The sequence below is a fragment of the Molothrus ater genome, chromosome Z (genome assembly GCF_012460135.2).
Source record: "Molothrus ater isolate BHLD 08-10-18 breed brown headed cowbird chromosome Z, BPBGC_Mater_1.1, whole genome shotgun sequence".
NCBI classification, from domain to species: domain Eukaryota; kingdom Metazoa; phylum Chordata; class Aves; order Passeriformes; family Icteridae; genus Molothrus; species Molothrus ater.
Genome location: NC_050511.2, coordinates 10389721 through 10416193, shown reverse-complemented (window position 1 = coordinate 10416193; position 26473 = coordinate 10389721). Strand labels below are relative to the sequence as shown.

The window sequence follows — 26473 nt, the reverse complement described above, 5'->3', positions numbered from 1 at the left end:
ATGAGGCTTTTAAAAGTAACCTACATACCAGTTACACCTGGTGTATATTTACAGCTCTGATTATACAGTGTTCAAAGATGACATTCCAGGGAGGCTGTGGCTGTAACACATTAAGTAGGCATTGGGCAGAGGACTTCTCGAGGTGTATCAGCAGTCACATTTTAGAGTGTTTTGGGGATTATTTAATGGAAAGCATGCTTTATGTAATTTTTCTTGCACTTCTCCTGCCATAAGCAACACTCTGCATCTCGATGCCTTGCTTAGATTTTCCTTAATGCCGAGTTGCCTTTGAGTGTGCACAGATACAACACAGGCGTTTGGTAGCTGAGTGAGAAACAGTGCAATAGATGAGTTAAACGGAGTTTATATGCGATGCTAGGAATAAAGTCTTCACCGTGAGGGAGGTGAGGCAGTGGCACAGGCTGCCCAAAGACGCTGTGGATGCCGCGTCCCTGGCAGTGCTCAAGGCCCGGCTGGATGGGGCTTGGAGCAACCTGGTGGAAGGTGTCCCTGCCCACAGCAGGGGAGTGGATCCAGATGAGCTTTAAGGTCCTTTACAACTCAAACCATTCTGCGATGTTATGACTCTGTGGAAGTGACGGCTGGGTCAAGGAACAGGCCAGGAGCGGGAGGTCCCTGCAGCTACACAAAAAGGTACGTGGTTACCCCGAAACTGAGAGAGCGGCGGGGGATCCCTGTTGGCTCCAGAGCCCTGTTGGCTCTGCCCTCAGCCCCGCAGGCCGAGGGCAGAGCTATGCGGAGCATTTGCGGGACATTTGCGGGGCATTACCCGGGCACCCCGGACACCCCAGAGCCCGGCGGCCGCTGAGGGCGCGGGCCACGCCCCATGAGGGCGGGTGAGGCTGGGAGGCGGTGCCCAGAAATGGCCGGCGCCGAGCGGGGCCGCGGCCGGGGCTGTGGCTGGGGGCGGGCATGGGCGGTGCCGGCTCTGTGATGCGGCTCGGCGTCGTCGCGCTGCCGCGGGATCGCTCCTTCCGCTGCCTCCCCGCTCGGGACGAGCGTTGGGAACCGCCGCCGCCGCCGCAGCCGCCGCGGGCCGGGGCCATGTTGGGCGGCGGGGCCAGGGCGTCCAAGCCGTCCTTCGTGTCCTACATCAGCCCGGAGGTGCGGGGCCGGGCGGGCCGGGCGGCTCGGGCACCCCGGCCGGGAGCTCGGGGCGCGGGGCGGGCGGAGCGGGGCCGGGGCCAGGGCTGCCGCCGGGTGCTGCGGGGCTCAGCCTGCCTGGGCTGCCCCGAGGGTGAGCTGCGTGGAGAAGAGCTTAAAAAATAGAGCTGGGTGGTCAGCGGAGTTGTTTCTGTAAGCCGCGGCCAGGTGTGGGGCTGCGGCTGTTCGGCCCGTAAGGTGGGACTTTCCGAACCTGTTGTTCTTATTGTCCCTGAACAGCATCACTTAGCGTTCTACTCGGTGAGCTCCTTGCTCTCAGTTCCGCCAATGGAAGGCACTGGATATCCTTCCTTAACAGCTCGGTGTTTAATTCTTGGGAGTGTGTATATTTCTTTGTGTATCTTTGGTATTGTTCTGCCTGTTGTCCTTTCACTTATTTGTCGAAACTTATGTTGACAGTTTGACAAAGTTACCTTAGGCTCAGTTTACTGAGGTCATCTTGTTAGCGCATGGTATTAGGTCAGTATTGTTTTTCTGTATTCCAGCATTCTTATTCCTGGTAAACAGCTGTTTTCTAGGAAAAACATTTGATGACTATTAGCCATAAGTGTTGGGACTTTTCCCCTCATAGCTCTTTGTAATCTGTCCCAACCTGATTCTTCTTAATTGTTAATTCTCTTGAGAACTTCTTAAGGAAAAGATTTTTGTCGATCTTGTTAGTTAGTGCAGAGTCTGTCACTGATAGGACCTTGGTGAATCTGGTGGTTTTATTTTGCATTTGATCTGAAAGAACATTCAGAGTTGTTATGGCCAAATTCAGCTGTGGTATTTAAAACTTATGTCCTTAGTTGGTGATAGCAAATCCAGTTTTTACATGTTTTTCACACCCTGTGTCTTGTAGTTTCATCAATTTACTTTGAAAGTTTTATCTCTTCTTGTATTTCCAAGTGCAAGCAGATGGAAATGATAGGTACAAGTATTTCTGGAGTCAGCAAATATATCCCTGACGAGGTCACTTTTTCACCTTTGGAAAGTACCTCATACAAATATACAGGGAACTGGATTTTGTGAAGGAAACAACTTCACTTGTTGGGCTTACTGGAGGACATTTCACCATTTAAATAAGTGTGGTGTATGATGAAAGCTTGCTAGAAAAAATGGCTGGTTGAAAAGAGCACAAGTAAATATATATATAGTGCAGCAAGATACCAAACAATAAAGAATACTTTAATTTGATTTTAAGTGCAGTGATGATCAAATATGATCCGATGGCTGCAGGAAGAGTAACTAAGGTATGTAACACTGGAAGATGAGGCTCTTAATGAAATAGCCTGATTCAGTAGACATTGGTGTCATTAACTCTTTACATGTTCTTGCTGATTTTAAGCCTCTCCATGTTACACTTGAATTTAAGAATTTTATTTACTCTGGCAGCAAGAGGTTTGTATTATAGATGTGACTTCTGCCATAGGATGGATGTCCCTTTTGTTTCTTCAAAGACACAGTGAAACTGAGGTTTGATGTGATTAACAAGTAAAGCAAGTCTGACTGCTGTTGACAGCTGTTGACTGCCTTAATGGTTGCACAGGAAACTGAAGACTTTACTGGCTTTTATGAGGATTAAAAATAAAATTTTAGGTATATGATGAAACCTGTGAGGCTATTTTGATGTCTAGAAAAAGCATGTTTATTAAATATCCTAAAGGAAGCAGAAGTGAGCATCTCTCACAGTGCTGTGTGAGAGAAAAACAAATTTGTGAACTCAGGTTTCCTGTGCAAGTTAACTCCCATGGTAAAACAGTGGAAATTCTAATTCCTTTTATCTGGAACATAGTTGGGTTAACTGGGAGCTTTCATCAAGGCATTTTAACTTCCAGCTGCTTAGGGAAAAATTACTGTCAACAGGTGTGATGCTTCCTCTGGCAGGCTGTGTCAGAAGGTGGGAAACAGCAGTTCAGGGACTTGATGAGCTTGAGATTTCAGCTGTGTAGGATTGGAGTTAATGGTGGACTTCTCCATGAATTTGCAGAGCCTTGCCTTGAATCTTTTTGTACTTCGAGCCTGAGGCAAGATTTCCAATCAACCACTATGCAGCTCAGAGCAGTAGAGTCCTGTGAGTTGTAGCCCTCCCTTGCTTGCAGCCTCCAGCTTCTGTGGTCTTGTCCAGGTTTGCTTGGGAAGCTGTTTTAAGGCCTTAAACTGCTGCTTCCAGGTTAGGGGAGCCATGCAATAGGGAAATTAACAGGTAGAGCTGAGTTTTGGTTTAGCCCCACCTTGTTTAGTCCCATCTTCAGATACCTGAGGGACGCAGTAGGCAATATTCTGAAAAATAAAATGAAGTCGGCTTTAAGCTGCTATGTGTGCTAATTTGAATATGAAATGAATCAGGAACTCTATTCCTGTTAATATATGACCAGATGGAGGCAAGGAGTGAAAAGAAAATGCTGTTTTTTTAAAGAAACAGAAGTAATTTTTGCTGTGAAACCCCAAAATATCTGGAAAAAACAGAGTTTTTAACATCTGACTAAATATAACCTAGTTAGGCTCTGCTGTATGGAGCTGCAAATCAATCAGTGGTCTGTTGAGAGTGAGACCGTAGGATGTTGATATTAATGACACACTTCCCCTCAGGACAGACTTAGCTACCCTGCAGGAAGTGGGGTGAATACTAGGGTATAAAGTCAGTGTTTTGACATTTCAGATCACAGGCTTAGAATACGTGTCTGTGGAGACAGTGAAACAAGGACCAGTGAATTACTTCATGATTTCTAATTCTTTCAGACTTTGAAAACTGAAGTTATTTACAGGTCAAACAAGCTAGATTGTATTTTCCAAAAAAACTTAATTTGCATAAAAAATTAGATTTCAAATTTGATTTCAAGCTCCAGGTTGGTATTTTTTGCAGGTATTCTTTAAAGCTAAATCCTTCATATTCATTCTTACGGTATGTTTTTTCCTGTGTTAACCTTTAAGCTATGGAAGAGGTTCTTCTGCTTCATGCTGCTTGTCTCTGAAATCTGGGGTACACCACAAACTGCTGAGGGTAACTTTCGTGCCTCATGTGCTTTGTCTCTCAGATCCAGCACTGTTCTTAGCTCATAAACACTGTGAATACTTCTGGCTTGTAGATCCCGGTACGGTATTGTGATCAGTCTTAAAAACATACATCCCTCCTTCAAAATTGGGGTGGTGGAGTTGAAGGGGGAAATAAGGAATAGAGTTGGTGAACAGCTGGGCTGACATGGGTGAAACCAGGTGTTGATGTCAGAGGAGATGGACAGGACAATGTAAGGAAAGAGGAAAGGATAAGAGATGAAACAGTTGGGGAAAACACGTGCTATGATGTAACAGACTTCTGGATAAGGGAGCTGTGAAAGGAAGGAAAACAAGCAGTTAGAGGTTATTCTCAGCAATGTTATTCAAGTGTAGTAAGCATGTGCTGTGGGTTGTATGGCATACAACATGGGAATAGGCTTGTTTGACCAACAAAGAGTCCTTCAGAAAGTACCGGGTATGTAATGTGGTTTGTTTCTGGATGCAAAGCAGATACTCAGCATTTGCATGGGTGTTTCCTCTTTTGCATGGAATTCGAGTGGAACTGTTCCACAAAAGTTTATTTTACTTACTTAGTAGCACTGTATTCACTTGGAACACCACAACTGATTTGCAGGTCTTTTGGTACACAGTTTGACTTTGACAACTGATAACTTTCTTAAGTATATATTTATCTTTATCTCACCCATCTTTTTAGTGAAGTAAACACAAAAAAAAACCCCAGAGGCTCGTAGCAAACCTCACCAGGATGTAGATCTTCCCTGTGCACAACTTACTTGTGTAAAACTATATAAAAGCATCAAAGTGCTCAGTGTTCTTGCAGCACTGTTTGCTGTCACCTTTGAAAGCTGTCAGCTTTTTCAAACAGTACCCTTGATAGTCTGGAAGTGATCACTTGTTCCTTCATTATTTGAATCTTTCAAACATATTTTCTCAGCATATTTAGTAAGTCTTGTTTTTCATTTGTGGAATTACCTGTAGTGCAAATGTCTAGCTGTGGATCAGTGGAAGCATTACTGTGGGGTGAGGTAGGTTCAGAGTTTAGTTTGAAGCAGCAGACTGTGTGCATGGTGTCTCTTGCTGGGGCTGATGAGCAACATCCAGAATCAGTAGGTACATATATGTATATCTGTATGTCAGTAATGATGAAAAAAACCCCAAAGAGATTCCTTATCAACACCTGGATTCTGGCATGCAGGGCATGTTTTTCTCTCTTTACTTATTTCCAGTAGACAGTTGTTTACCTCCCTGTGGAGTGAGAGGAATTGCTTTCAGTTGTGGTGACACTGTAGGACAAAAAGCAGAAGTAATTTGGGATTCCTTTCCTGCTCCAACCATAAGGACCCTGTTAATATAACATAACTTGACTTTCTTGCCCTAAACTCTGTTGCCTCACTCATGCCTTCAGCACTTGGGGAAGACTTGTCTCCCCAGATGGCTTGAGGAAAATACTTTAACCCCTTTAAATATACTTTTTTGGAGGAGAGCTAACTGTAGTCCCTGGGTATAGCAAACTGTGCAGTTGCTCCTTATATTTGGGTAAAAAACAAGAAGAGAACTTTCCTTAAGGAAAGAAGTTTTTTTGTTTTCTGTTAGCAAGAAGGGGGATGTATTATGAATTAATTTGGTGTGACATGTCAGCTTGAATTTTTGGCATAATTTGGTACTCTCTACTGTTAAAATTGATAATTAAAGGGCATTGCCATATTTCCTACCACAGTTTGAGAACCTGGAATAAGGAATATAGCACAAGGTAAGTGCACAGGTGAGAAGCATCTCTTAGAAAGACGTTTCTAAAGCCTTTAGAGGCTGAGGTTCTTGTATCAGAAATGTCAGAAACAAAGTTAATTTTCCTCATTTGCATGGTGTCCTGTGGGTGACTGCTTTTAAGTGTGGCTGGTAGTAGGGCTTCCCATGTTGTGTCTTAAATAAGTGACAAAATGCTGCTTGGGGCATTCAGAACATGGGAGCTACAGGTGAAAGGCTCTGTCTAGAGGTTTGCATGGCTTTCATTGGTCACATATGGAAAGTACTTGCATGCTTAGCTCAACAAATGGTCAGAGGGTGAATATTTCTGAGGTCCAGATGTGTTCAGTAGCTTGCAGAAACGGGCAGACTTACTTCTCTGATGCTTCCCTTTCTTTTGTTTATGTGCTCATCTGACCTGCTGATGAGCCAGTTCTGCTAACAATAAGCACTAACAATAAGACCAAATGTAGGACAAGTATATATTTCCCAGCTGATTTATTAATCAAATTACCTCACTGTGTTGTCAGACAAACCCAGGGATAAAGGAGTGGGTGGGTGACTGTGAACGTGTGACTGATTAAAGGGGTGTTGAGCATAATGAATTGAAACGGGCTCTTCAGTTAGTGGTAAGATCTGTGTTGCCCCAAAACTTATATTCGTTATAAAAATAAAACTGAAACAGAGCAGAGATGGCAGCTGAATTTACATGTGTGTTCCTACACAACTTGAACTGACTCATGGTGAGTTAATTTTTCTTGCAGATCTTTACCTTCTCACTGAAAAGAGCAAATACAAAATGTGACAGTAGTAAAATCTAATGTATTTTCATACCCTTCCTAGGAAAATGAGTGCAGCAGCGTGGATTCTTCAGCAGCACTCATGGTTTGAGGTCTAGCTATCTCTATCTACATGTATCAAAACCACCATTAATATGTTTGTTAATTTACTGTGGGAATGTAAATGTTGAATTTCAAATAGAACTCTTCTGGAGACTTAACTCATGGAGTCTGTTGAATGTTATAGGAATTCTGCCTATTATAAACCCTTCAGTGTGTAGGCTTTTTTCAAGAAAGTGAAACTGGATTTTACAAGGTGATCTCAGTGTTTGTGGTCTCTAATCTGCTGTGATGCAATTTGATTAAATTTCTAACTCCATTCAGAAGACAACCAATTTTAACTTGCAACCAAAAACTTGTAACCACTTGTTCAAAATTATTTGTTGTTGAAACCCGTTATAAAAGCTTCATTACATTTTAACAAATGGGTGTGAGCTCAAAGAACTTCTTTGGGGTCAGATTTTTTTTTTTTCCTTTGGTTCAGTTCTTCCAACACTAGCCTAAAGTGGTAGTCATGGCAGTAAGTACGAACAGTGTGTGTGCAGAACAGTAGGTACTACATTCTTTCTGGCATCTCCCAAAGTCAGAGGTGCTGGAAAAGCACCTGGCTGGTATAACTGTTACTGTTCCATGGGTGTGATTGTTGGCATGCAGTTTTCTGAGCAGTGTTGCATGTAGTTGGACGCAAGGAGTGATTGTATAAGGCAGAGCTATTAAAGGCACTTTTAAACCCAAAGTTTAGTTTAAAGCTACCATTGGTGAAGAGACAATGCTGCGGCCAGAAAAGGTGTATATATTCCTCCTCTGAATGCAGAAGTATTCAGCATAAGTCATACTAGCATTTTAGCTAACTTTTTACTTGACAAACTTGAGCTTTGAATAATATTACTTCTGCAGCATCCACACTTAGACAGCAAAGGCAGCAAACTGGGATTTGTTTTCTCTATTAGCTGTCAGCTGTAGTTACAGATTTCTTTCTTCACACCACTACTACTTTCATTTTATTCCTTTTTCTCTTTTTGGCCTATCTTGAACATCTTTGCTGTTCTCATGACGTGGTTTCCTGGTGGTTTTGCTGTGCAGCCTTCAAACTTAGTTCTAGGTCTTCTGAATATGGAGTGCAAGGGTTTATATGAATGGCAGGGGGAGGCTGTTTATTTTTGTACTCTCAGGGGCTTTTGTTTCTCTGTATTTAATCCAGCAAAATTATTATTGCTTATGTCTTCTTTTGATTCCTTGCCTTGAATTGCAGTAACTGACTGGATGCTGGTGACAAACTAAAATTAGCTTGCTTACTGCTGTGCCCCCGGGGGGGTTTCCAGTTAACTAATGGTTTTCCAGAAAGACTCCAATGCATGCAAAGTGATTTGGGCTTGGAGGAGGAAGTTCTGAACAGGCTGAGCAGGAAGGGTGTAGCATCTCCTCTAGTTTAATAGTCTTTTGGCTGGAGATTTTAGCCCAACTGTCAGTGCCTAAAGGCTAGAATAAGGGACACAGAGAATTTAATATGTTTGCTTTGTGCAATTTGGGTCCAAACTGAAGGATCTCCTGTCACCAGGTTTTACCTCTTAGCTCTGAGATCCTGAAATACCTTTCCATATAGTCATGTTAGTGCTGTTTAAGTAACTTTTGTCCTTGGGTTGAAATGTGTGTAAAAAATCAGAAACAGGGAGTCATGGATGAAACTTGAAAAACTGAAGGGTACATTAGAAAGAATAGCAAGTCATACATGGAACAGCTTATGAATGAGATGGTGCTGTAATACTAAGTTTGTGCTTATCCATTTAGGTGTGCTGAGAGAACTTAAAAATATTGGTAATGTTTTATTTCTGTCTGTTGCACAAATAGTGCATTTTTTGTGTGTTCTCAAATGCATGTAACTGACACTGTGGGTGTCAAAACAATTACTTAGCAAATAGACTTCTGACATTAAGTGGAAAGATCAAATTGCAGATGCAAACTCCTTTCATTTAGGAGGCTATTTTCCTTAATTTTTATTTGCCAGGATATGAGGAATTAAAGTGGGAAGGTGTAGTTCTTTGCAGCCTGTGTTGAAGGTATGATCTTTGCAAAGTAATAATTACTCTTTCTCTCTTTAGGAAATACACATAAAGGAACCCATAGAAAAGGAAGTAAATCCTCGCTTATTGCCAGGTAACTGTTGTATATTACTAGATTTAAGTAATAAAAATTAGTGATTAATGAATAATACTTAAATATTTTCATGTCTGCAGCAAACACTTATGTAACATCAGTGTCACAACTAGTAAAATACAGGGTTTGGTTTAACAGCCCTTGCAGGTTGAAATGTTTTTATCATCTCTGTCTGCATGCGATGTCGAAAACTCTATAAAATCAAATTTTTTACAGAGTTCAGTATCCTCAGGTAAGCTGCATGTGGAGAACAGTCAATACTTGAGTTTGCCGTGTTTCTTAGAAGTTAAAGTTGGGTGAGTTTTTTTGGTTTGGAACTTAAGACAAGAACTAGAGGAAATTTACCTTCTAATGGCTTTGTCTCTGGTGTGAGTTACTTGGGCCTTCCAATGTTTCTTTTACTGTTAATATTTTCTTTTGTAATTTACAATTACTTCTTGTTTAAAAATATTTTCTAGGATAAGGAAAGACCAAATACATGTAAAAGTTGACAATAAACTAGTGTTCTTCTGTTGGGTTTCCTACACTTTTTAGGAAAGACCAAGAGTCTGTCTGATCACATGTATTAAAACTTTACTTTTTAAATTTGAAGTTCAGTTCCTGTGAATTCTAGCAAGAGAACTTAATTGACTATTACTTATGCAAACCTGTGTTTGAGACTTCCAAAATAGCCTCGGGACCTGTAAAATAGACAAAGCTATGAAAAAATAACTACATTGAACTTGAAATAAAAAATTCAAATGTTTCAGCATTCTTAAAGTTTAACAGTAAGGAAGATTGGAATAATTTTCTACTTGTTTATTGACTATATAAACTACTCTTGCTGGGTTTTGGTTTTTTTTTCGATTACACACTCGAATGATTGCTATTTTTCTGCCATTTGGAGTAGGCCAAATGACACAGGTACCTGTGGTTACAGAACTCCCAAACATCGCAATTCTGGCCTTCTGGAATGACATTAGTAACCTGGAAGATTACGACTAAGGTTACAGCTGATTCCAGCAGCTGCCTCCTAGTGGGTTTGTGTAACAGTGATGAACTATCTTTAGGCATACAGTTCTGAGAAACTGCCAGGAAGTTATTGCTGCGATTGAGATTACAATTGAAATAATTCAATTGTAAATGTCAGTTAATGTTGCAAGTCAGTGTTTCTTCTCCACAGGTGAACTGCTGCTTTGTGAAGCCAGCACAGTGTACAAATATGTGCAAGAAGATGGATCAAATCGTGGCACTTACGGGAAACTTGTGTGCACAAACTTTAAGATTTCTTTCCTTGATGATGATTCTGCTTCAGATGATAATGTAAGAAAACAAGCCTTCTAATTATGACTAAACAAGCTCTGCATAAATCTTTCCCTTATATAAAGATGCAGAATGAGCATAAATGTGTAAAATTTGCTAATGGGTGCAGAATAACTTGAATCAGTCTGCATCTGCTTGATCCTTTCTCAATCTCTAATGACTATTTTAAGCAGCAGCAGTGCAAGCATTTATGTGGACACTTAGATTAGACATAGTTTATAACTCTTTATATTTTGTGAGTTGATGAAGTTTAAGTTAAAAGAATCCATTGTTTTGAAAACTAATCAACAGTTTGTTTAAAGCTGATTTCTGACTCTGTCTTGGTAGCATTTGTGAAGTGTGAATGTTTCTGATGGTGGAAAACATCTGCCTGATTTGACTTTGGGCTACATCTGCAGAATCATTTCAGCCTGTACAAGACTGAGTAAGCTAATACTCAGCGGAAATGCTCTGAAAATTTATGTGGCTCAGTGAAACTCTGAATTATTTCATTCAAAGTCCAATGTTTGCTGAAAAGATTTTAAAACCTAGTGCTGTTGAGCTTGCAAACACTGAGAAAGCTAAAAACTCCCCAAATCTTAAAAATTATTTCAATCTTTTTTCTTTTGGTTTAGGTGCTCAGATTTAGCTGTCAGAGGAGAATGGTAATGCCACAGTGCCACATGCTTTTGATGAGCTTAAGGATTGAAATAGTTTAGTCCATTTAGGTGCTAGAAGTGAAAAGAGACTCTAGTGGCTCCCACGTTCAAGGTGATCTTGACAGTTAAGGACAATGAGAATAATATGACTTGACACATATTGATTGTAGTCAGAAGTTTATTGGGGTTAAATTTCACAAAGTTTAAACATTAAACTAAGGTTTCTGCAGCCAAGTACAGACTATTGGACCTTCTGGAATTAATTAACACAAAGCTGCAGAATCTTTTGACGTAAATCTCAAGTGATCTGTGGAAAGTTGGTAATAACCATGGTAATTTCTGTTCCTGGCTTTGAACCTTGGGTTTATAACATGCCAAGTCAACTATATTTCTTTTAACAAAAGTTCAGGATTAGCTACCTGCTTCAGAGTACTGCAGACCTGGAAGTAACTTGAATAAGGTTAACTCTCTTCACAGTAAAATATAATTTGCTCGTGTAGTGTACATCAGCTGTTTGGTAACAATATTGAAACTGTTTAATTGTGGCATTGCTAAAAATGCCAATTTTAACTGTACGAATAGAAAGGTAGAAGTGAAGGGAACTCCAAATCACTTCAAGTTTGGTTACACAGTAAATTAGGTAATTGGGTTGTCTGTGTGTCTTCACTTTACCCGGTCATAAATCTGATTTTAATGTTAGTGTGTTCTTGGGATACTTGTTCTTTTAAGAGACTTTGTATTTCCTGCCAGGTTCCCATAGCAAGGAAACTTGTCATAAAAGGGCTTGGATTACATGAAGCTACTGTATTTCCTGTTTACTGCAGTGATTCGAGTTGGAAAAGTGACTCTCAGTAGAAATGTATGCTTTGAAGCTATTTGAAAAGTAAAAACTGTATCTACATTTAAGCATGGCTGAGACTTAAATAAAGCTATATTGTGTGTGTAACTTGCATTTTAATAACTGTTCTTCAGTGTCCTGCCTTATGCAGCTTCTAAGAATAAGGAGTAATGCTGATAGTAAAACAGTCCATGGAAAGCTTTTACCTGGCAGAAGGTGGTACTGTAGTGTGATGTTTCTGTGATTTCCTTCACTTTTTTAGGAGCCACAATTTAAGAATAAGATTGTAGGAGAAAATGACATAACTCTGCAGTGCGTAGATCAAATATATGGAGGTAAGTCAGCTTTTTACCCCTGGGGGACTTAGAGTGCTGGGGCTCTTTGTACAAATACATCCTTTTTAGAAAACCAATATATTATTAAAAAGCAGCTGCAGTTATCTTTAATAATGAAATGACAGATAAGAAATTTATCAGAACCCAGTCTTATCCCTCAAGCTTGTCAAAATAATTTTAATTTATTTGATTAATTGTCCACTGGAACAGACAAAATGATTCCTTCAAAATGCAGTTGTTCAAAGCAGAGAGTGTGCTGTGAAAAGTCCCTAAATTTGGTAGACAAGGATCTTCCAATGTATCAACTATTTCTATAAATATGGATATATTCACTTCATTTGAGCAATAGCAGTACAGGTACCAAATTCTCGAACAATTCCTTTTGTTTGTCTAAGGGAGCTTTGTTTTATGAGATGCATGATATCTTCACCATATTAAAGGAGATAGAAAAGGAGGTTTTAATTGCCAGCTAAATCAAGTGCTTCACATGGGGGCTTAGAGATGTGCCAGTATTACTAAAAAAAGATAAATGAGAATGGGGTGGATCATTTCAAGTATGGGAAGGCTTTATTGAGAATCCTGTTCTTGGACTAATTATGAGTATTCAGAGTGTTTATAAATGGTGGTGTTGATTTCTGAAAGAGTGGACTGGGGCAGACCAGTGATGGTTATGAGACACTTTAGTTTTATGTCCAGTGGCCGAGCTGGCAGCACTTGAAGTTGTGAAATGGTACATCCTCAAAGAGAAATGAGCAGAGGTTTGCCTTGGGGACTTCCTGGTGGTTAAAAAAAAAAATTAAGGAACTTAGAATGATCTCAGATGTCTGGGGACTTCCCCTTGGGTAAAACTACTTAATTGTTCTTTATATATCTTGAAACTTTAAACTTGGTGTGCAATCAGAATGTGAATAGATACAGCCACTGAGCAGCTGGTTTGCTGCAAATTTGCCTTTTACCTTGTATGAAGTGATTTGATGGGTTTTAAAAGAAAAGGTTGAGGCTTGCCAGCCTGTGTTGTAGGATGCTTGTTTTGTCTTGAGAAAACTTGGGCTTGAATTAGTTTCTTGAGAATTCTGGAAAGTCAGTCGAGGACAACTTTATCAACATTACAAGTCCCTTTTTGATGTTTACTTTCCTTTTTAATTTTGCAGTTTATGATGAGAAAAAGAAACTTCTAACAGGACAGCTAAGAAAGTACCCAGAGACGTTAATTATCTACTGTAAAGACCTTAGAGTATTTAACTTCTGCCTGAGATACACAAAAGAAGAGGAAGTGAAAAGAGTACGTATAGTAACTTAATTTGCTTTTCTATTTTTAGCTTGGTGTTGGGTGTTGTGAGGATGAGGGAAGGATGAAATTCACCCTGAAACTTGGAAGTGTTTTCTGATCATTTCCAGCTAAGACAGAAAGTAAAAGATTGATTTTATTAAACATTTCATTGTGCATAGCAGTTAAAAGACAGGTGCAGTGCCTCTTTAAAGAAAACTGGAACTTGGGAATGCTACAGGAAATTAGCTCCAACTCAGACAAGCTATAAAGTTGTTCTATTTGTGACATATAATTTCATTTTATTTTAGACTTCAATATAGTGTTACTTTCCTGATAACTTTAGGTTTTTTGAGAAATTAGTCTTTACTCCAAACTAAGAGTCAACTAACTTTATTTAAATAAGAGTAATTCTGGAGGTTAAACATATATAATGTTACTTAGACTAAGTAGGTACAATGTCTTGCAGAAAACATAGAAACTTTCCAAAAAGTCAGGTTTCAGCTGTTGAGGATAGAACCCATCAGTTTTGTTTAAAACCTGGATGCAGGGGTTGGTAAAAAAAAAAAAATAAAACAACCTTTTTTTTTCTACACTGAAGTCTTGGTGTGTGTTTGGGTGTTAATTTTTGGTCCTTTTTTAGATCGTCAGTGGTATAGTTCATCATAGCCAGACTCCTAAGCTGCTTAAACGTTTGTTTCTGTTCTCTTATGCATCAGCTGCTCCAAGCAACACAGGTAAATGGTTTTTTTGATCTGTTTGTTGCATAGTTAGTTTGTTAAGCAGTCTGGGAGGCCTACAGTTGAGTTTGTGCTCAACTTATGGCTCTGTCCTGCTGGCAGGTAGCTTCAAAAGATTAATTTTTCTTTTGTTGTACATTGTTAAGTATGTTGCTAAAAACCTCTAAATTGTCTCCTGTTGGTTTTAGTGTCCTTCAGGAAGTTGCACAGAAATTTTCCAAGCAAAAGTAGCATCCCTAGATTGAAAACTTATTGTGATTAAAATGTGCAAATGCTTTTCATGTGGTTCATCTAGAAAATACTTTGCTTGCTTTGTCAGTGTGGTTTTTTTGTATAACTGCTGTGAACCAGACTTCCTGCTCTTCATTCTGAACTTACAGCATTTGCAGTGGCATCCTATGAGAAAGTATTTCCCCTTTTGCTCTTATTTGCAACCAATATGCTTCTTCCAGGCAATTGCAAGAAAAGCATAGGTTTGCAAGGCATCTGACTTCCTTTTATATCTGACTTATTACATAATCTTCCCACTTGATCAAACTTGGCTGAATAATACATTAGGCTGCAAAATTCAGGACAAAAAATTGTCAGTGTACTTTCTGGCATTCTGTAATTCAGACTTTAGTAGATATAATAGTGCCGTTTTGAATTAGGAACCTGACCCTTAATGCACCAACAGCACCAATTCCCTTCACAGAGGAAGGTTTTGATGTATGCAAGGTATTAGTCAAACACCAAAATATGTCAAGGAATTTCAGGATCATTGAGGTTAGAAGAAGCCTCTGGAGATTATCCAGTCATGTTCTTGTCCATATGCCCCTCTTCAGAGTAGGGTTAACTGCATCAAGCTTAGTCATGTCCCGTTGGGTTTTGAGTTTCTCCAAGTATTGAGACTCCACAAGCCTTTCTGGAGAGTCAGTTTCATTGTTAGACCCTCCTTGTAGTGGAAAACATTGCTGTTATGTATATGTGGGATTTGCTGTAGTTCAGCTTGTGCATAACTGCCTCTTGTCAAGTCACTGAGTCTGGATCCATCTTCTGTACTCTCCTCCCCTGTTCCACCCCCAGTGTTCATATACAAAGGGAGATTGGCCCCTCCTGAGCCTTCTTTTCTGAGTGACCCCAGCTCTGTCTCTCCTCATATCAGATGTTTTGAGCCCTTTAATGATCACACAGGGCCTTCACTGGTCCAGGAGCCTTCAAACAGGAGCCCAGCACTGGCACAGTCCTCCAGCTGAGAGCAGTGGTGGCTTCATTCAGCTGGTACACAGTGGCTTTGCTAAATGCAGCCCAGGAGCACACTGCCTGTTTGCTGCAAGGAAGGCACATTGCTGGCTCTGGTAGTTCCTGCAGGCTTCACCTGAAACTGGTGTTCTGTTTCAGCTACAAACAATGGAAAAGACTGCAAGCTTTTCCAGGTAGAGGCAGAGCGTGGGAGAAGCCTACTCTTTAAAGCAACATCAAAGTGCTGTCCCACAATTCTTTCCTATTTTAATAGCTGTGTTCAGTAGTAAGTGGCTCAGTGTCATTCTTCATAAAATTAGTACAGGATAAGACAAATAGACTCTAGATATTGGTTTTTATGCCTTTCACAGTCTGATACCTCCAAAATCCTGTTTCCAAGAGCTCATCAATAACGTTCTGTTCTGAGCTGTAAATTTTTCATCTACCTTATCTTCTTACAGTGAAAAGTTTCAAGTTACCATTGTATCTTCCATGGAAATTATAGCTTTCTTTGCCCTTTCAGGTTTAGCTGATATTGTAGAATGTTAGTCAATTAGGATGTGTGCCTAAAACAATTGACATTACTCCAGAAATTATATGGTTACTGTACAAGATTTGAGGCTGAATCAAGCTGCTGTCTTATTTCTTGTTTCTGAGGTGGCTACGTAGAATTACAGGGAAGAGTCCAAGTTGAAAGTATTGAGACTGAATTGCTGTAATTAATTTTCTGCTCTTACTGAGTGCCTGAGATGTTCTATTCAGTGCAAAACTATTCATGAGGAAACAAAATGAACCTTAAATGAAGTGCAATATCTGAAATTCTTTTAGAAAGGTTTTTTGTATGATTGTTAATTCTGCATTTAAACTACAGCATTAGATGCCACTCAGCTGCATTAGTATAAAATGATATTTGCTGCATTTTAGGCTGGGTGTGAGGACAGCCCCAGCTGTGTGGAAGTTCTGTAACAAATTATTCATTTCTGCAGGAGAAACTGTTCCTGAAGTTATTAGTAACAGCTGTATCTGATATTGCTGTTGTTGACAATCAGACTGAGGCAGTGTGGTGTACAAAGGCATTTTGTCTTTGACTCTAGATTTTTGGTACACAAGAGGTTCTGCTTGCCTTAATGGCGACTAACAGGTTTACTTAGGATTGCTTTTGTGTTAGAATTCCTGACAGTCTGCAAAATTAATTTTATTGATGTCTGACAGATGGGAGGAACCAAACGGTGATGTTTGAAACCCTCGAGGACTGGCGTGATGAGCTGGAGCGGACCAAAGGGAATGTGAAATACAAAGCAGTGACCACCAACGAAGGCTACAGAGTCTCTGAAAAGTAAGATTGCCCTGGTTAATAGTGAGCTTTGGATGTGTGAAAATCAGTGCTACCTTTGATGCTGGGGATTATACAGATTTTTAGGAGTCTTTTTAGGATATGGTTTCCATTTTTATTTAGGGAATAATTTTGTTTGTAATCTCAGGAGGTGATCCTGCACAACCTCTGATTCAAGCAGGGTTAACTTCAACTATTCAGGACCTTGGTTAAATCAAGCTTTGAGTATATCTAGAAGTGGAGAATAGAAAATACATATGTCTGGGACCTACACTTCTGTCATACTCATTAGGATGACACTTTCTCAGTGCTGTACCTTTACTGTGGTAAAATTTCAAGTTACATGCACTGGAGATTTTTCACTGTTTTTGTTGGGAGAGGGCTAGATGGGGAAAAAGTAACTGGTTTAAAGTAAATCTGCAAAATGTGCTGGTGGAAGTTAAGTTGTGTTGCCTTTGGGAGAAGGTTAGCAAAGTTTAGCTGAGCTTGGCCGCCAGTTTAGCAGAGTAGCATTTAGTGGTGAGCCCTTTAGGATGTATACAAGGCATTGTATACTTCTACTGTTGTTTCATAGTCAAATCTTGAAAGATTTCACAGACCTTGGAAATTTGTATTTCAGAGCCTTAACTATTTATTCTAGAACTCTGTCTTGGGACACCCAAATTGAGTTTAAGTACTTCAAGCCAACTTACATTGCTTCTCTGAACTGGGAACGTAAATAGTGTTGGTTGATGCTGGAAATCCTTGATAAATTAAATGATGTTCTTGAATTAGGATGTGAACTGCTTAACAGGTATGGAAACAGAACTAGTCATTTTATACTGCAAGGGTATCTTTTGAAGCAGCAAAGCATGAGAGAACCAAGGTAGACTTAGAAATCAGTCTTAGAGCTTGGAATTAATTGCACCTTTGTGAAGGCAGGTGAGTGTTGCAATGAAAATAGTTAAGACCTCAAGGCTGGGAAAAAAGCCTTATTCAAGCTGAAAATAAAGGCATAGCTTTGAGGGTAATAGAATTATCTAGTAGGAAAGATTATTGTAGCAAGGTGAATATATAGTTAGAATTTGAGTTAGAACACTCACCATCATTAAAAGGAACTTTGAGATTGTTCTTTGTTCAGTTTTTGAGACCAAGATACTCTTTTTTTGTTGTCTTAGGCTGCCTTTGTATTTTGTTGTTCCCATATGCATTTCTGAAGAGAGTATCTTGAAGTATGAAGGCAGAGGCATTCCTGTAAGTATATATGCATGGCTGAGGGTAAAACTCTCACTGAGATGGTAGAATTTTAATTAACATTTCAGATGTTACTGCATATTGTTTTCAGAACTTTTTTTTAACAGTTTACATGTATACCTGGTTATCTACAGAAGGGAAACAGATGTTGGAAGGAGAAGTGCTTGATACATTCTGTATTTCACTGAACAGTGTAATATGTAGGAAAATAATACATTTAACATGTACATAACAGCAAAATATGTATTTACTGTTCACCGTTCCCATTTACTAATGTCTCATAGCCTACATATATTATTAGCCTGTCTGTCCATCAGCCTGTTTTTCATGAGACTGTGCTGAGTGGCATCTGGCTGGGGCAAGATGTAGGCCTTGAAGTGCTATTTGGATATTGAGGTGAAGATGGTGCATGTAAGGTGTAGCTGAACACCTCCAGTTACCTGGCTTGGGTTCTGGTAAGTGCTGTGGCTGTGATGATGCAGCGTTTTTACAAAGTCAGGTAGCACAACTGAAAAACTAGTTCTACAAGTCCAACAGAAAATAAAGTTAAATACACTAGTTTGCAACCTGTAGCAAGCTGGATCTGGCTTCCTGCCTTTTAGTTCAAGAACCAGTGAGACAGAGAAGATGGAAACAAGGAGCAAAGTAATCTCACTTGTGAGGTCTTAACTTAATGTAAGTGTGTCCATTAAATTTGCCAAGGAAAACCATGTTAATTTTGTGCTCTTAAGTTAATTGGAGGAGAAGGTACTGTACTCTCCTGCCTAAAAGTCAAAGTAGTGTGGTAGACTTTTTCTCAGAGCGTCAGAGACCTATTAAACTGGCTCTTACACAGAAACAGAAGTGTTTGGGAATTTTTTATTCCATCTTGGATTCACAGAACTGTAGAATAGTTTGGACCTTTAAGCAGGATCTAGTCTAACCCCCTCTGAAATGACCAAAGCATCTTCTTCTACATCAGGTTGTACAGAGCCCTGTCCAACCTGACCTTGAATGTTTCTGGGGCTTCTGCCACCTTTGTGGGCATCCTATTCCATCCAGTGTTCCAGCACCCTCCTTGTAAAAACTTCCTTCCATATATGTAATTCTAAAGCTACCCTCTTTTAGTTTCAAACCATTACCCCTTGTCCTATCACAGCAAGACCTACTAAAAAGTCTTTCCCCACCTTTCTTATAAGTCCTCTTTAAGTAATGAAATGCCACAAAAAGATGTCCCCAAAGCTTTCTCCAGGCAGAGCAACCCCAGCTCTTCAGTGTATCCTCACAGGAGAGGTGCTGCAGCCCTGTGACCATTTTTGTGTCTCTGCTCTGGGCTCACCCCACCAGGTCCCTGTCCCTCCTGTGCTGGGAGCCCAGGGCTGGATGCAGTGCTCCAGGTGGGTCTCAGCAGAGCAGAGCAGAGGGGCAGAATCCCCTCCCTGCCCTGCTGCCCACGGGGCTCTGGATGCAGCCCAGGACACGTTTGGCTCTCTGGGCTGTGAGTGCCATGGCTGGGCCATGTGCAGCCTCTCACCCCCAGCACTCCCAAGCCCTTCTGGGCAGGGCTGCTCTGGGGCTGTTCATGCCCAGCCTGTGCTGGCACCAGGGCTTGTCCCAGCCCAGGGGCAGGACCTGCACCTGGCCTTGTTAAACCTCATGATGCTCTCATGGGCCTGCTTCTTGAGCTTGTCAGGGTCCCTCTGGATGGCATCCTATCAAACCACCTCATCTTGGTATTGTCTGGAAATTTGAGAGTGCACTTAATCTCACTGACTGTGTCATTGATAAAGGTATTAAATAGTCCTGGCCCTAGTACAGACCCCTGAGGGATACCACTCGTCACTGATCTCTGTCTGGACATTGGGTAGTTGACCACTACTCTATGGATGGGACCATTCAACCAGTTCCTCGTCCCTGAACAGTCCATGCATCAAACCTCTGTCTCCCCAGTTTTGAGAGAAGGGTGTTGTGTGTAACCATGTAAAAGGCCTTACAGATGTGCAGATAGATGATAATATCTGTAGCTGTCCACTGTTCAGAGGCCTTGTAGAACTCTTCTAATTATTTCCAAACTGTTTCTGTGAAGGCAGTGTCAGATTAGCTGGGCCATATTGAATTGGTTTTAGAAGGTAATGGAAGGACAGTGTAGTAATTTTTTCCACTCTTGATGATTGTGAGGTTTCTGTATCCTTCTGAGGTGCACCTCTTGGTTTCTGTAAATTGGTAGCAGAACTTTTATTTCCTGATTTCATTTGTGTAATATTCCTGATGAAAATGATTCTTACTCTCTGTTTCAATGCAAGTTTACAGATCATCTTGAGAGCTTCAAGGAATAAGAAGTATTCATGAGAAAATTAGGTGTAAAGGGAAGTAAGAAGCTTTGAGGACTTGTTTTGCCACAAGAAATACCTGTGACCATGCAATCTGATTTAGCTGTGGAGTGTTTAATACATTATTTCATATGCCTTGATTACTCTTTATGCATAGTTCACATGGAAAATTATCAGTGCATGTATTGTGAGTTATCTCAAGGCTGAGCTATTAGAAAAATCCAGTAGTGGAGAAACTGATGGATAATATATATTCCAACTTGTTATAAGTTACTTGTAAGTATATAAGTTACTTGTAAGTAACTTATATAGTTACTTACAAGTTCTGTTTTGCTGTGGCATATATTCCAACATAATTTTGCCATAGACTTTTTGATCAATTTTTTTTTTTTACCTGTGAGGGAAGTTGAGAAAGTAATATTTTGGCATAATCTGTCATTTTATATTTCCCTGTGCCTGTGTAAACTCTAACTTAAACTTGCAAGTGGTAACATAGTGTACTCAGGCATGTAATTTTGGTGCAGGTGCAGGAGTTTGCTTCTGTTGATGGTGTTATTAAATACGCTAAAAATTCAATGAAGCAAAAGCACAGAGAAATTTTGAAATCACTCAATTACTTGAGCAAATACCTTGTATAGGAGAATTTACTTATTTTTCTCATCTGATAAATGTCTTTCTGCAGATTTGGTGTTGGTCTTGCCATAACGGTGCTGCTCTTCTCAAAATGTCTTCGTTTCCCAAAGAACAGGATGACAGCACTTCACAAATGCAAAAAGCCTTCTTGGATGGGTCAGTAATAGCTATTCTGTCCACAACACTTTGCTTGGTATGGACCTTGCTTCTCTTTTTTCCATATATGCTATATCTTTTAAGCTTTCACACATCAGGAAACAAGTTCTGTATCTGAAAGTAGTTTGCTGTAGTGGAATGTGTTAAAGCCCTTGACCCAATGGCACTGGTCACTTGTGCAGGGTTGGAACTTCACCAAAGGGCTTTTCTGTGGAGCTGCATACACATATATTTCTGAGGAATCTGTACTACCTGTGCTGTATTTTTTAGGTAAAGCAGCAGCAGAGCTTGTAGGGTTTAATGGCTTAATTGTTTTGCAAGTAAGAGAAATGTAGATTCTGTCTGTAAATGTGCATTTACAAACTGAGTTTTTAAGACTGCCACCTTCTGAGAGCTAGGTTCATGTTCTTAAATAACTTGAGATAAGGTATCCTAAAATGTCTGAGGCAGCCTGAGCAATTCACCACTGCAGCTTTCAGGTGTGAAGGCAGACAGCACTTTTTCACATGGGGTAGTGAACTGACTTAGTTCAGCAGTTTAAAAAATGAACAAGTGTAACTTAAGGGAAGGAGCACAGCTGTCTGTTATGGCAATGACTTTTTCCACCTTAATTTTTTAAACTGTTGTTTGTCTGAGACAGAACTTCTCTCTCAGCAGCCACCTGTTAGATCAGACTCATAGGTACAATCTGTACATTGAACATTGGCTTCTTGCTCCTCATAGATGGAGACCTGTTAATCACACAGAACGAACAGAAAACAGCTTGATTGGGCTCTAAAAACTGCTTTTGTTTATAAAATTAATTATACTTGCATAGGAAAGAGTTGTGGCCCTTCCTGCAGGTTCTCTAATATTTCTACCCTGAAATGGGAAAGATTATATGACTTAGAACTGTCTTTAATGCTATTTTGTGATGTGAAAGTAAATAAAACTAGCAGTAAGCTGTAACAATGTATCCCCTGATATTTTGATCCCTTCTCTGTGGCCATTTCAACTTGGGGCAGTATTGCTGTTTTTCTTTGCTGTGCAGTACTGGTGTTTAATCACTGGAGTCTAAAATATATCTACAAACTGGCCATCAGGGTGTGTTCAAGTGCCATTACAGTAATAGTCTGAACTCAGGCACAGAGCAGATGTTTACAATCAGCAGTTTGTATTTTTAAAAAAGCTGTTCAGAGCCTGATCTTGCAGCCTAAGTTCTTTGCTGTGTCATTTAGAAAAAGTACTGTATTTTGCCAGCAATTGCTCTCCCTCACTTCTCTGATCTGATGCATCTTCCAGTAGATCTGGTAACTCATGTTTCTGATGTGGACTCCTGTAGTTCTCACTTAAAGCAGGTTTCTGTGCTATAACCTGCAGGAAGCAAAGCCCTCTGTCCTGCCTGGAAAACTGCCCACAAGACCTCACTTCTGAAGTATGAGTTAGAGCAACTTTTCCCAGGTCTTGGTAATAGAGAGGACAGTGTGACAGCAGATGTAGTTACTACATTGATGTTCATCTGAGCTCTGGAACCTGAATGAGAGGGAATGCTCTGGGTCCAAGCCAAAGCATCATCTGGCCTGGTATTTTTTCCTCTCCTTCAAGGCAAAAAAATCTGTAGATATATAGGGAAGTGCAAGATACATTGTCTTTTTTGAACCCAAATAATTTCCTTTGCTTGTGTATTTCATTAGAAGACCTAGCAGCTAGGCATCAGAATCTGGTTGGCAAAAGTCAAGAGAAATTGTAAGCTTCTGTTGGGAGTTTTGGGTGTTTCTATCCATCTCTTCTTTTAGGATACGGCTCTAGCAGCCTCCTAGTAAAGTGATTTTGGTGTGTCTAGTGAAGAAAATACTAAAGAAACAGTAGTAAAAATCAAGCAGTGCTTGTAATATTGATAACTGCACAAATAGGCACAAGTGTAATTTTATTGGTGTCATGGTTAAAAGCATCAAATAGTGTTATAAGCCTGTAGGCAAGCTTCCAGTTAGTACTTAGAAATGCATGGAGGTCACTAGCTTTCCAGAGTGTCTATCTTCTGGTGTTACAGCTCTTTGAGAAATCATGCCTATTAACTTTGTCTTCAGATAATAGTTGATGCGTTATTTGACTTGTGAAGCAGAAAGCTTTAATCTCTTGATGGTTTGATTTAGAATCTATAAGACAATTAGCAAACCTCCCTATGAGCTCCTGAGGATGGATGACTTGTCAAGCAGCCTTCCATCTCTGCAAGATATCCAGACTGCATACACAAGATTCAAACAGCTGTTTTTGATAGGTAAGTCAGACTTTAAAGCAAAGCATAACAATGATGTGCTGTGACTCCTGAGTGCAGTAATTTTCTTGATTGGTGCCTTGATTTTGAGGGTGGTCAAAAGCAGGTTTTAAAATATGTAATTGAAGACTGTGCTTATGTCTGGGATGTGAATGAAGGTTTGTAGTTCTTTGACTTAACCACCTCTTGCTAAGCTGTCACAGTATCTCAAAATTACTTTTGAAGGAATGAAGTCTTATGTGTTACTTGGCTTACACTAACTGGAATGAAGTTTGTGGGGAAGATTTTCAGTCTTCTGTGGCCAAACTTTCAGCCTTTGGGCTCTGTCAAGAGTAGAGACTGCTAATTAATTTTTGCCCTTGGTTTTATTACACACTAGTCACATCTCAAAACATATGAAGCTGCTTAAATTCTGTTCTTTAGAAAGCAGTCAGATGGGAGCCATGTGAAAGTATGATCTAGGCTTTCAGACTTCTTTCTTCTGAGGCTTTCCAACTATTTTGCTGTCATGAAACACTTTGACCTCACCTCTTGAGATGAAAAAAGCTCCACTCCACTTCTAATACAAGGTATTTGAGTTTCACACTGAAGATTTTGTCTAGAATACACTGTCAAATTGACAGTGAATCTTAAGAGCTAAAAATAATTACTTTTTCATGTGATTTCTGGCAAGTCACCCTCTGTAGGAAAAAAACCTAAGCTTGAATTTAGTCATTTAACCCGTGTTATGAAATACTGTGTATTTCAATGATGTAATTGCATCATTGTCTTATATTCATGCAAAAGGGAATGTGTTGAAACTCCCATCTAGTAAGTGTTCTTGCAGTTTGTTAAATAAGTTTTGACAGTCGACTGTACCTCACTGAGTATAGCACTATGCACTTTCAGTCTGAGAAAAACATTCAGGTAACTTTTGCAGAAGTACTAAGATCTTAGAGAAATGTATGACCTTATTACCATATTTTAAAGTCTGAACACATTAACCATAACTTTTGTCGTGTACATGCCTCGTTAATATGGTATAGGCAGCTTGTCCTGGCTATGGCACTCACAGCCCAGAGAGCCAAACGTGTCCTGGGCTGCATCCAGAGCCCCGTGGGCAGCAGGGCAGGGAGGGGATTCTGCCCCTCTGCTCTGCTCTGCTGAGACCCACCTGGAGCACTGCATCCAGCCCTGGGCTCCCAGCACAGGAGGGACAGGGACCTGCTGGGGTGAGCCCAGAGGAGGCACCAAGGTGATCAGAGGGATGGATCAGCTCTCCTGCAAGGAAAGGCTGACAAAATTAGGATTGTTCAGCCTGTAGAAGAGAAGGCTTCAGGGAGACCTTATGGAACCTTCCACTTCCTATAGAGGCTACAAGAGAACTGGAGAGGGACTTTAGATGAGAGCATGAAATGACAGGACAAGGGAAAATGGGCAGCTTTGGATCAGGTATTGGGGAAAACTTCTTTACTGTGAGGGTGATGGGATTTGGTGAAAACTATGTCTAATGGAACAGAGCTTTTGGGGAGAACTAGTTTCTATGGCCAGGGTGAAAGAAATTGGGAGAGGAGTTTAAATTGTGCAATGAACAGGATGAGGTGCTGCTCCTGTAGCTGTGCTGCATGGAGGCAGCACAGCTACAGGAATAAAACACGTGTATGCCTGTGCATTTGAGGCATAGGTGCAAGATGCAGCAGACACAGTAGTGTGTAAATGTGCTGGAATCGAACACTGGAAGTGTTTGAGAGACTCTGGGAAGGTGGGCAGTACACAAAATTCCCTCCTCCCCCACCCTTTCCAGAACAGCTTCAATTCCACAAGTTTCTGTGTATCTGGTTTCTCACTAGTAGAACCATTGCAGGCCTTGTGCTTCAAGGTTTGTCTCATGCAGGAAATTTAATATATTCTGGTTTTAATTGATTATATCAGCTTGTGAAAGCTTTCCAGTATTTTTTGACTGGCTTTGAAAGAAATAAAAGCAGTGGACACTTAGGTGGCATTTGAAAAAAACAACAAAAGTCCTAGTGAAATTCATAGGTGTTTAATGACTTTGTGGTATTGAACTTGGCCTCCCTGTTTATGTATTTTAATGCCTTTTTTTAGTTGCAGCAAAAACTGTTTAAAACATTTTTCAGGTAGTCTTACATTCCATAAATTTTTATAACCTACTTTTAAAACCCATTGGTGTCTCTGGCTCTGATGGTAATGATTTTCAAAACCCGGTGTCTTTAGGTTAAGCTTTATGTAGATCATCATCTCTGATTAAACTTTTTTATTACTTTTCCATTTTGTCAACAGATTTATTTACCTGGTTTGAGTGCCATGAACCTTCAACTTACTTTTTCTAAAAGACTGTGTTGCTGTAAAACTCTGCTGGTGTTTGTAGGACTACTTTGCTTCCTTATTTAGTTATAAGGTGTCAACTTTAATAGTGATTGAGATTTGCTGACTCCTTAGTATTGCTTGCTTTATATTTTTGTTTTTGTTTTGTTTTTTTTTCAGATAACAGTACAGACTTCTGGGCAACTGATGTGAAATGGTTTTCATTACTGGAGAGCACAAACTGGCTAGAAATAATCAGGTTTGCTGTATCTTCAGCGTTCTGTGTTTCAAATTGTTGGTAATTGCATTTGTAGTGGGTTTTTTAGCTAGTTTCTTGAAATGGAATTCTTTACTGCCAGTAGGAAAAAAAAATTAAGACAGGCTTATGGTCCCATTTATATATCTTATTTCTGCAACTTGAGACAGTGTTTTTAACAGTGCAGATTTGTGTTAAGTGTTCCACTTTAAAGGATATGAGAAGTAGCAGATCATTCCAATTACAATTCTTCCAGAGAGCCAGTTAAAAATACAGATTCAATAATTTCCATCCTGCATTGTCACCTTCTTTCCAAACTCAAGAATCCTGTTTGTTTCTTGTGTGAAACTATTCTATGTCTCTGACTGGCCTTGCCATTCTTCTCTGTACTCTCTACTTCTGTAATGTCCTTTAGGGTGAGATGAAGTGCAGTGTTCAAGATGTTAGTCCACCAAAGATTTATAAAATGACATGTCTTCTCAGTTTTTTCCCTTTTTTGTGCTGATTGTTCCTTAAGTTCTCTTTTCTTCTTTCAGCAGTCCACAGTGAGTAAGTGTTGGAATGGTGTTGGCTAACTTGAGGCTTGTTCTAGTGGAATGTTGAGGAGTTTTGTTTTCAATGTTACTTTGTGCTAACTGTTTTGTCTGTCAGTTTATTCTGTAATCAGCTAATTACCATGGAGTGCTTCTGCAGTCAGGTCCAGTCCCTCTGGTCTTAATAACAATCCGTAAATATT

At 40.0% G+C, this 26473-nt stretch overlaps 1 protein-coding gene across 1 annotated transcript in view; it reads left to right on the top strand.

The window, feature by feature from the left end:
* Window positions 1-954: 954 nt before the first annotated feature.
* The window catches only part of MTMR12 (myotubularin related protein 12), a 33114-nt gene continuing 7595 nt past the window's right edge, over window positions 955-26473 (top strand). Inside the window, exons 1-11 of the mRNA XM_036403805.2 lie at window positions 955-1125; window positions 8864-8918; window positions 10081-10220; window positions 11959-12031; window positions 13183-13313; window positions 13942-14035; window positions 16472-16595; window positions 17750-17825; window positions 20817-20923; window positions 23056-23180; window positions 25662-25740. Coding sequence (XP_036259698.2) covers window positions 955-1125; window positions 8864-8918; window positions 10081-10220; window positions 11959-12031; window positions 13183-13313; window positions 13942-14035; window positions 16472-16595; window positions 17750-17825; window positions 20817-20923; window positions 23056-23180; window positions 25662-25740 — 1175 coding nt within the window. The remainder of the gene's footprint in view (window positions 1126-8863; window positions 8919-10080; window positions 10221-11958; window positions 12032-13182; window positions 13314-13941; window positions 14036-16471; window positions 16596-17749; window positions 17826-20816; window positions 20924-23055; window positions 23181-25661; window positions 25741-26473) is intronic.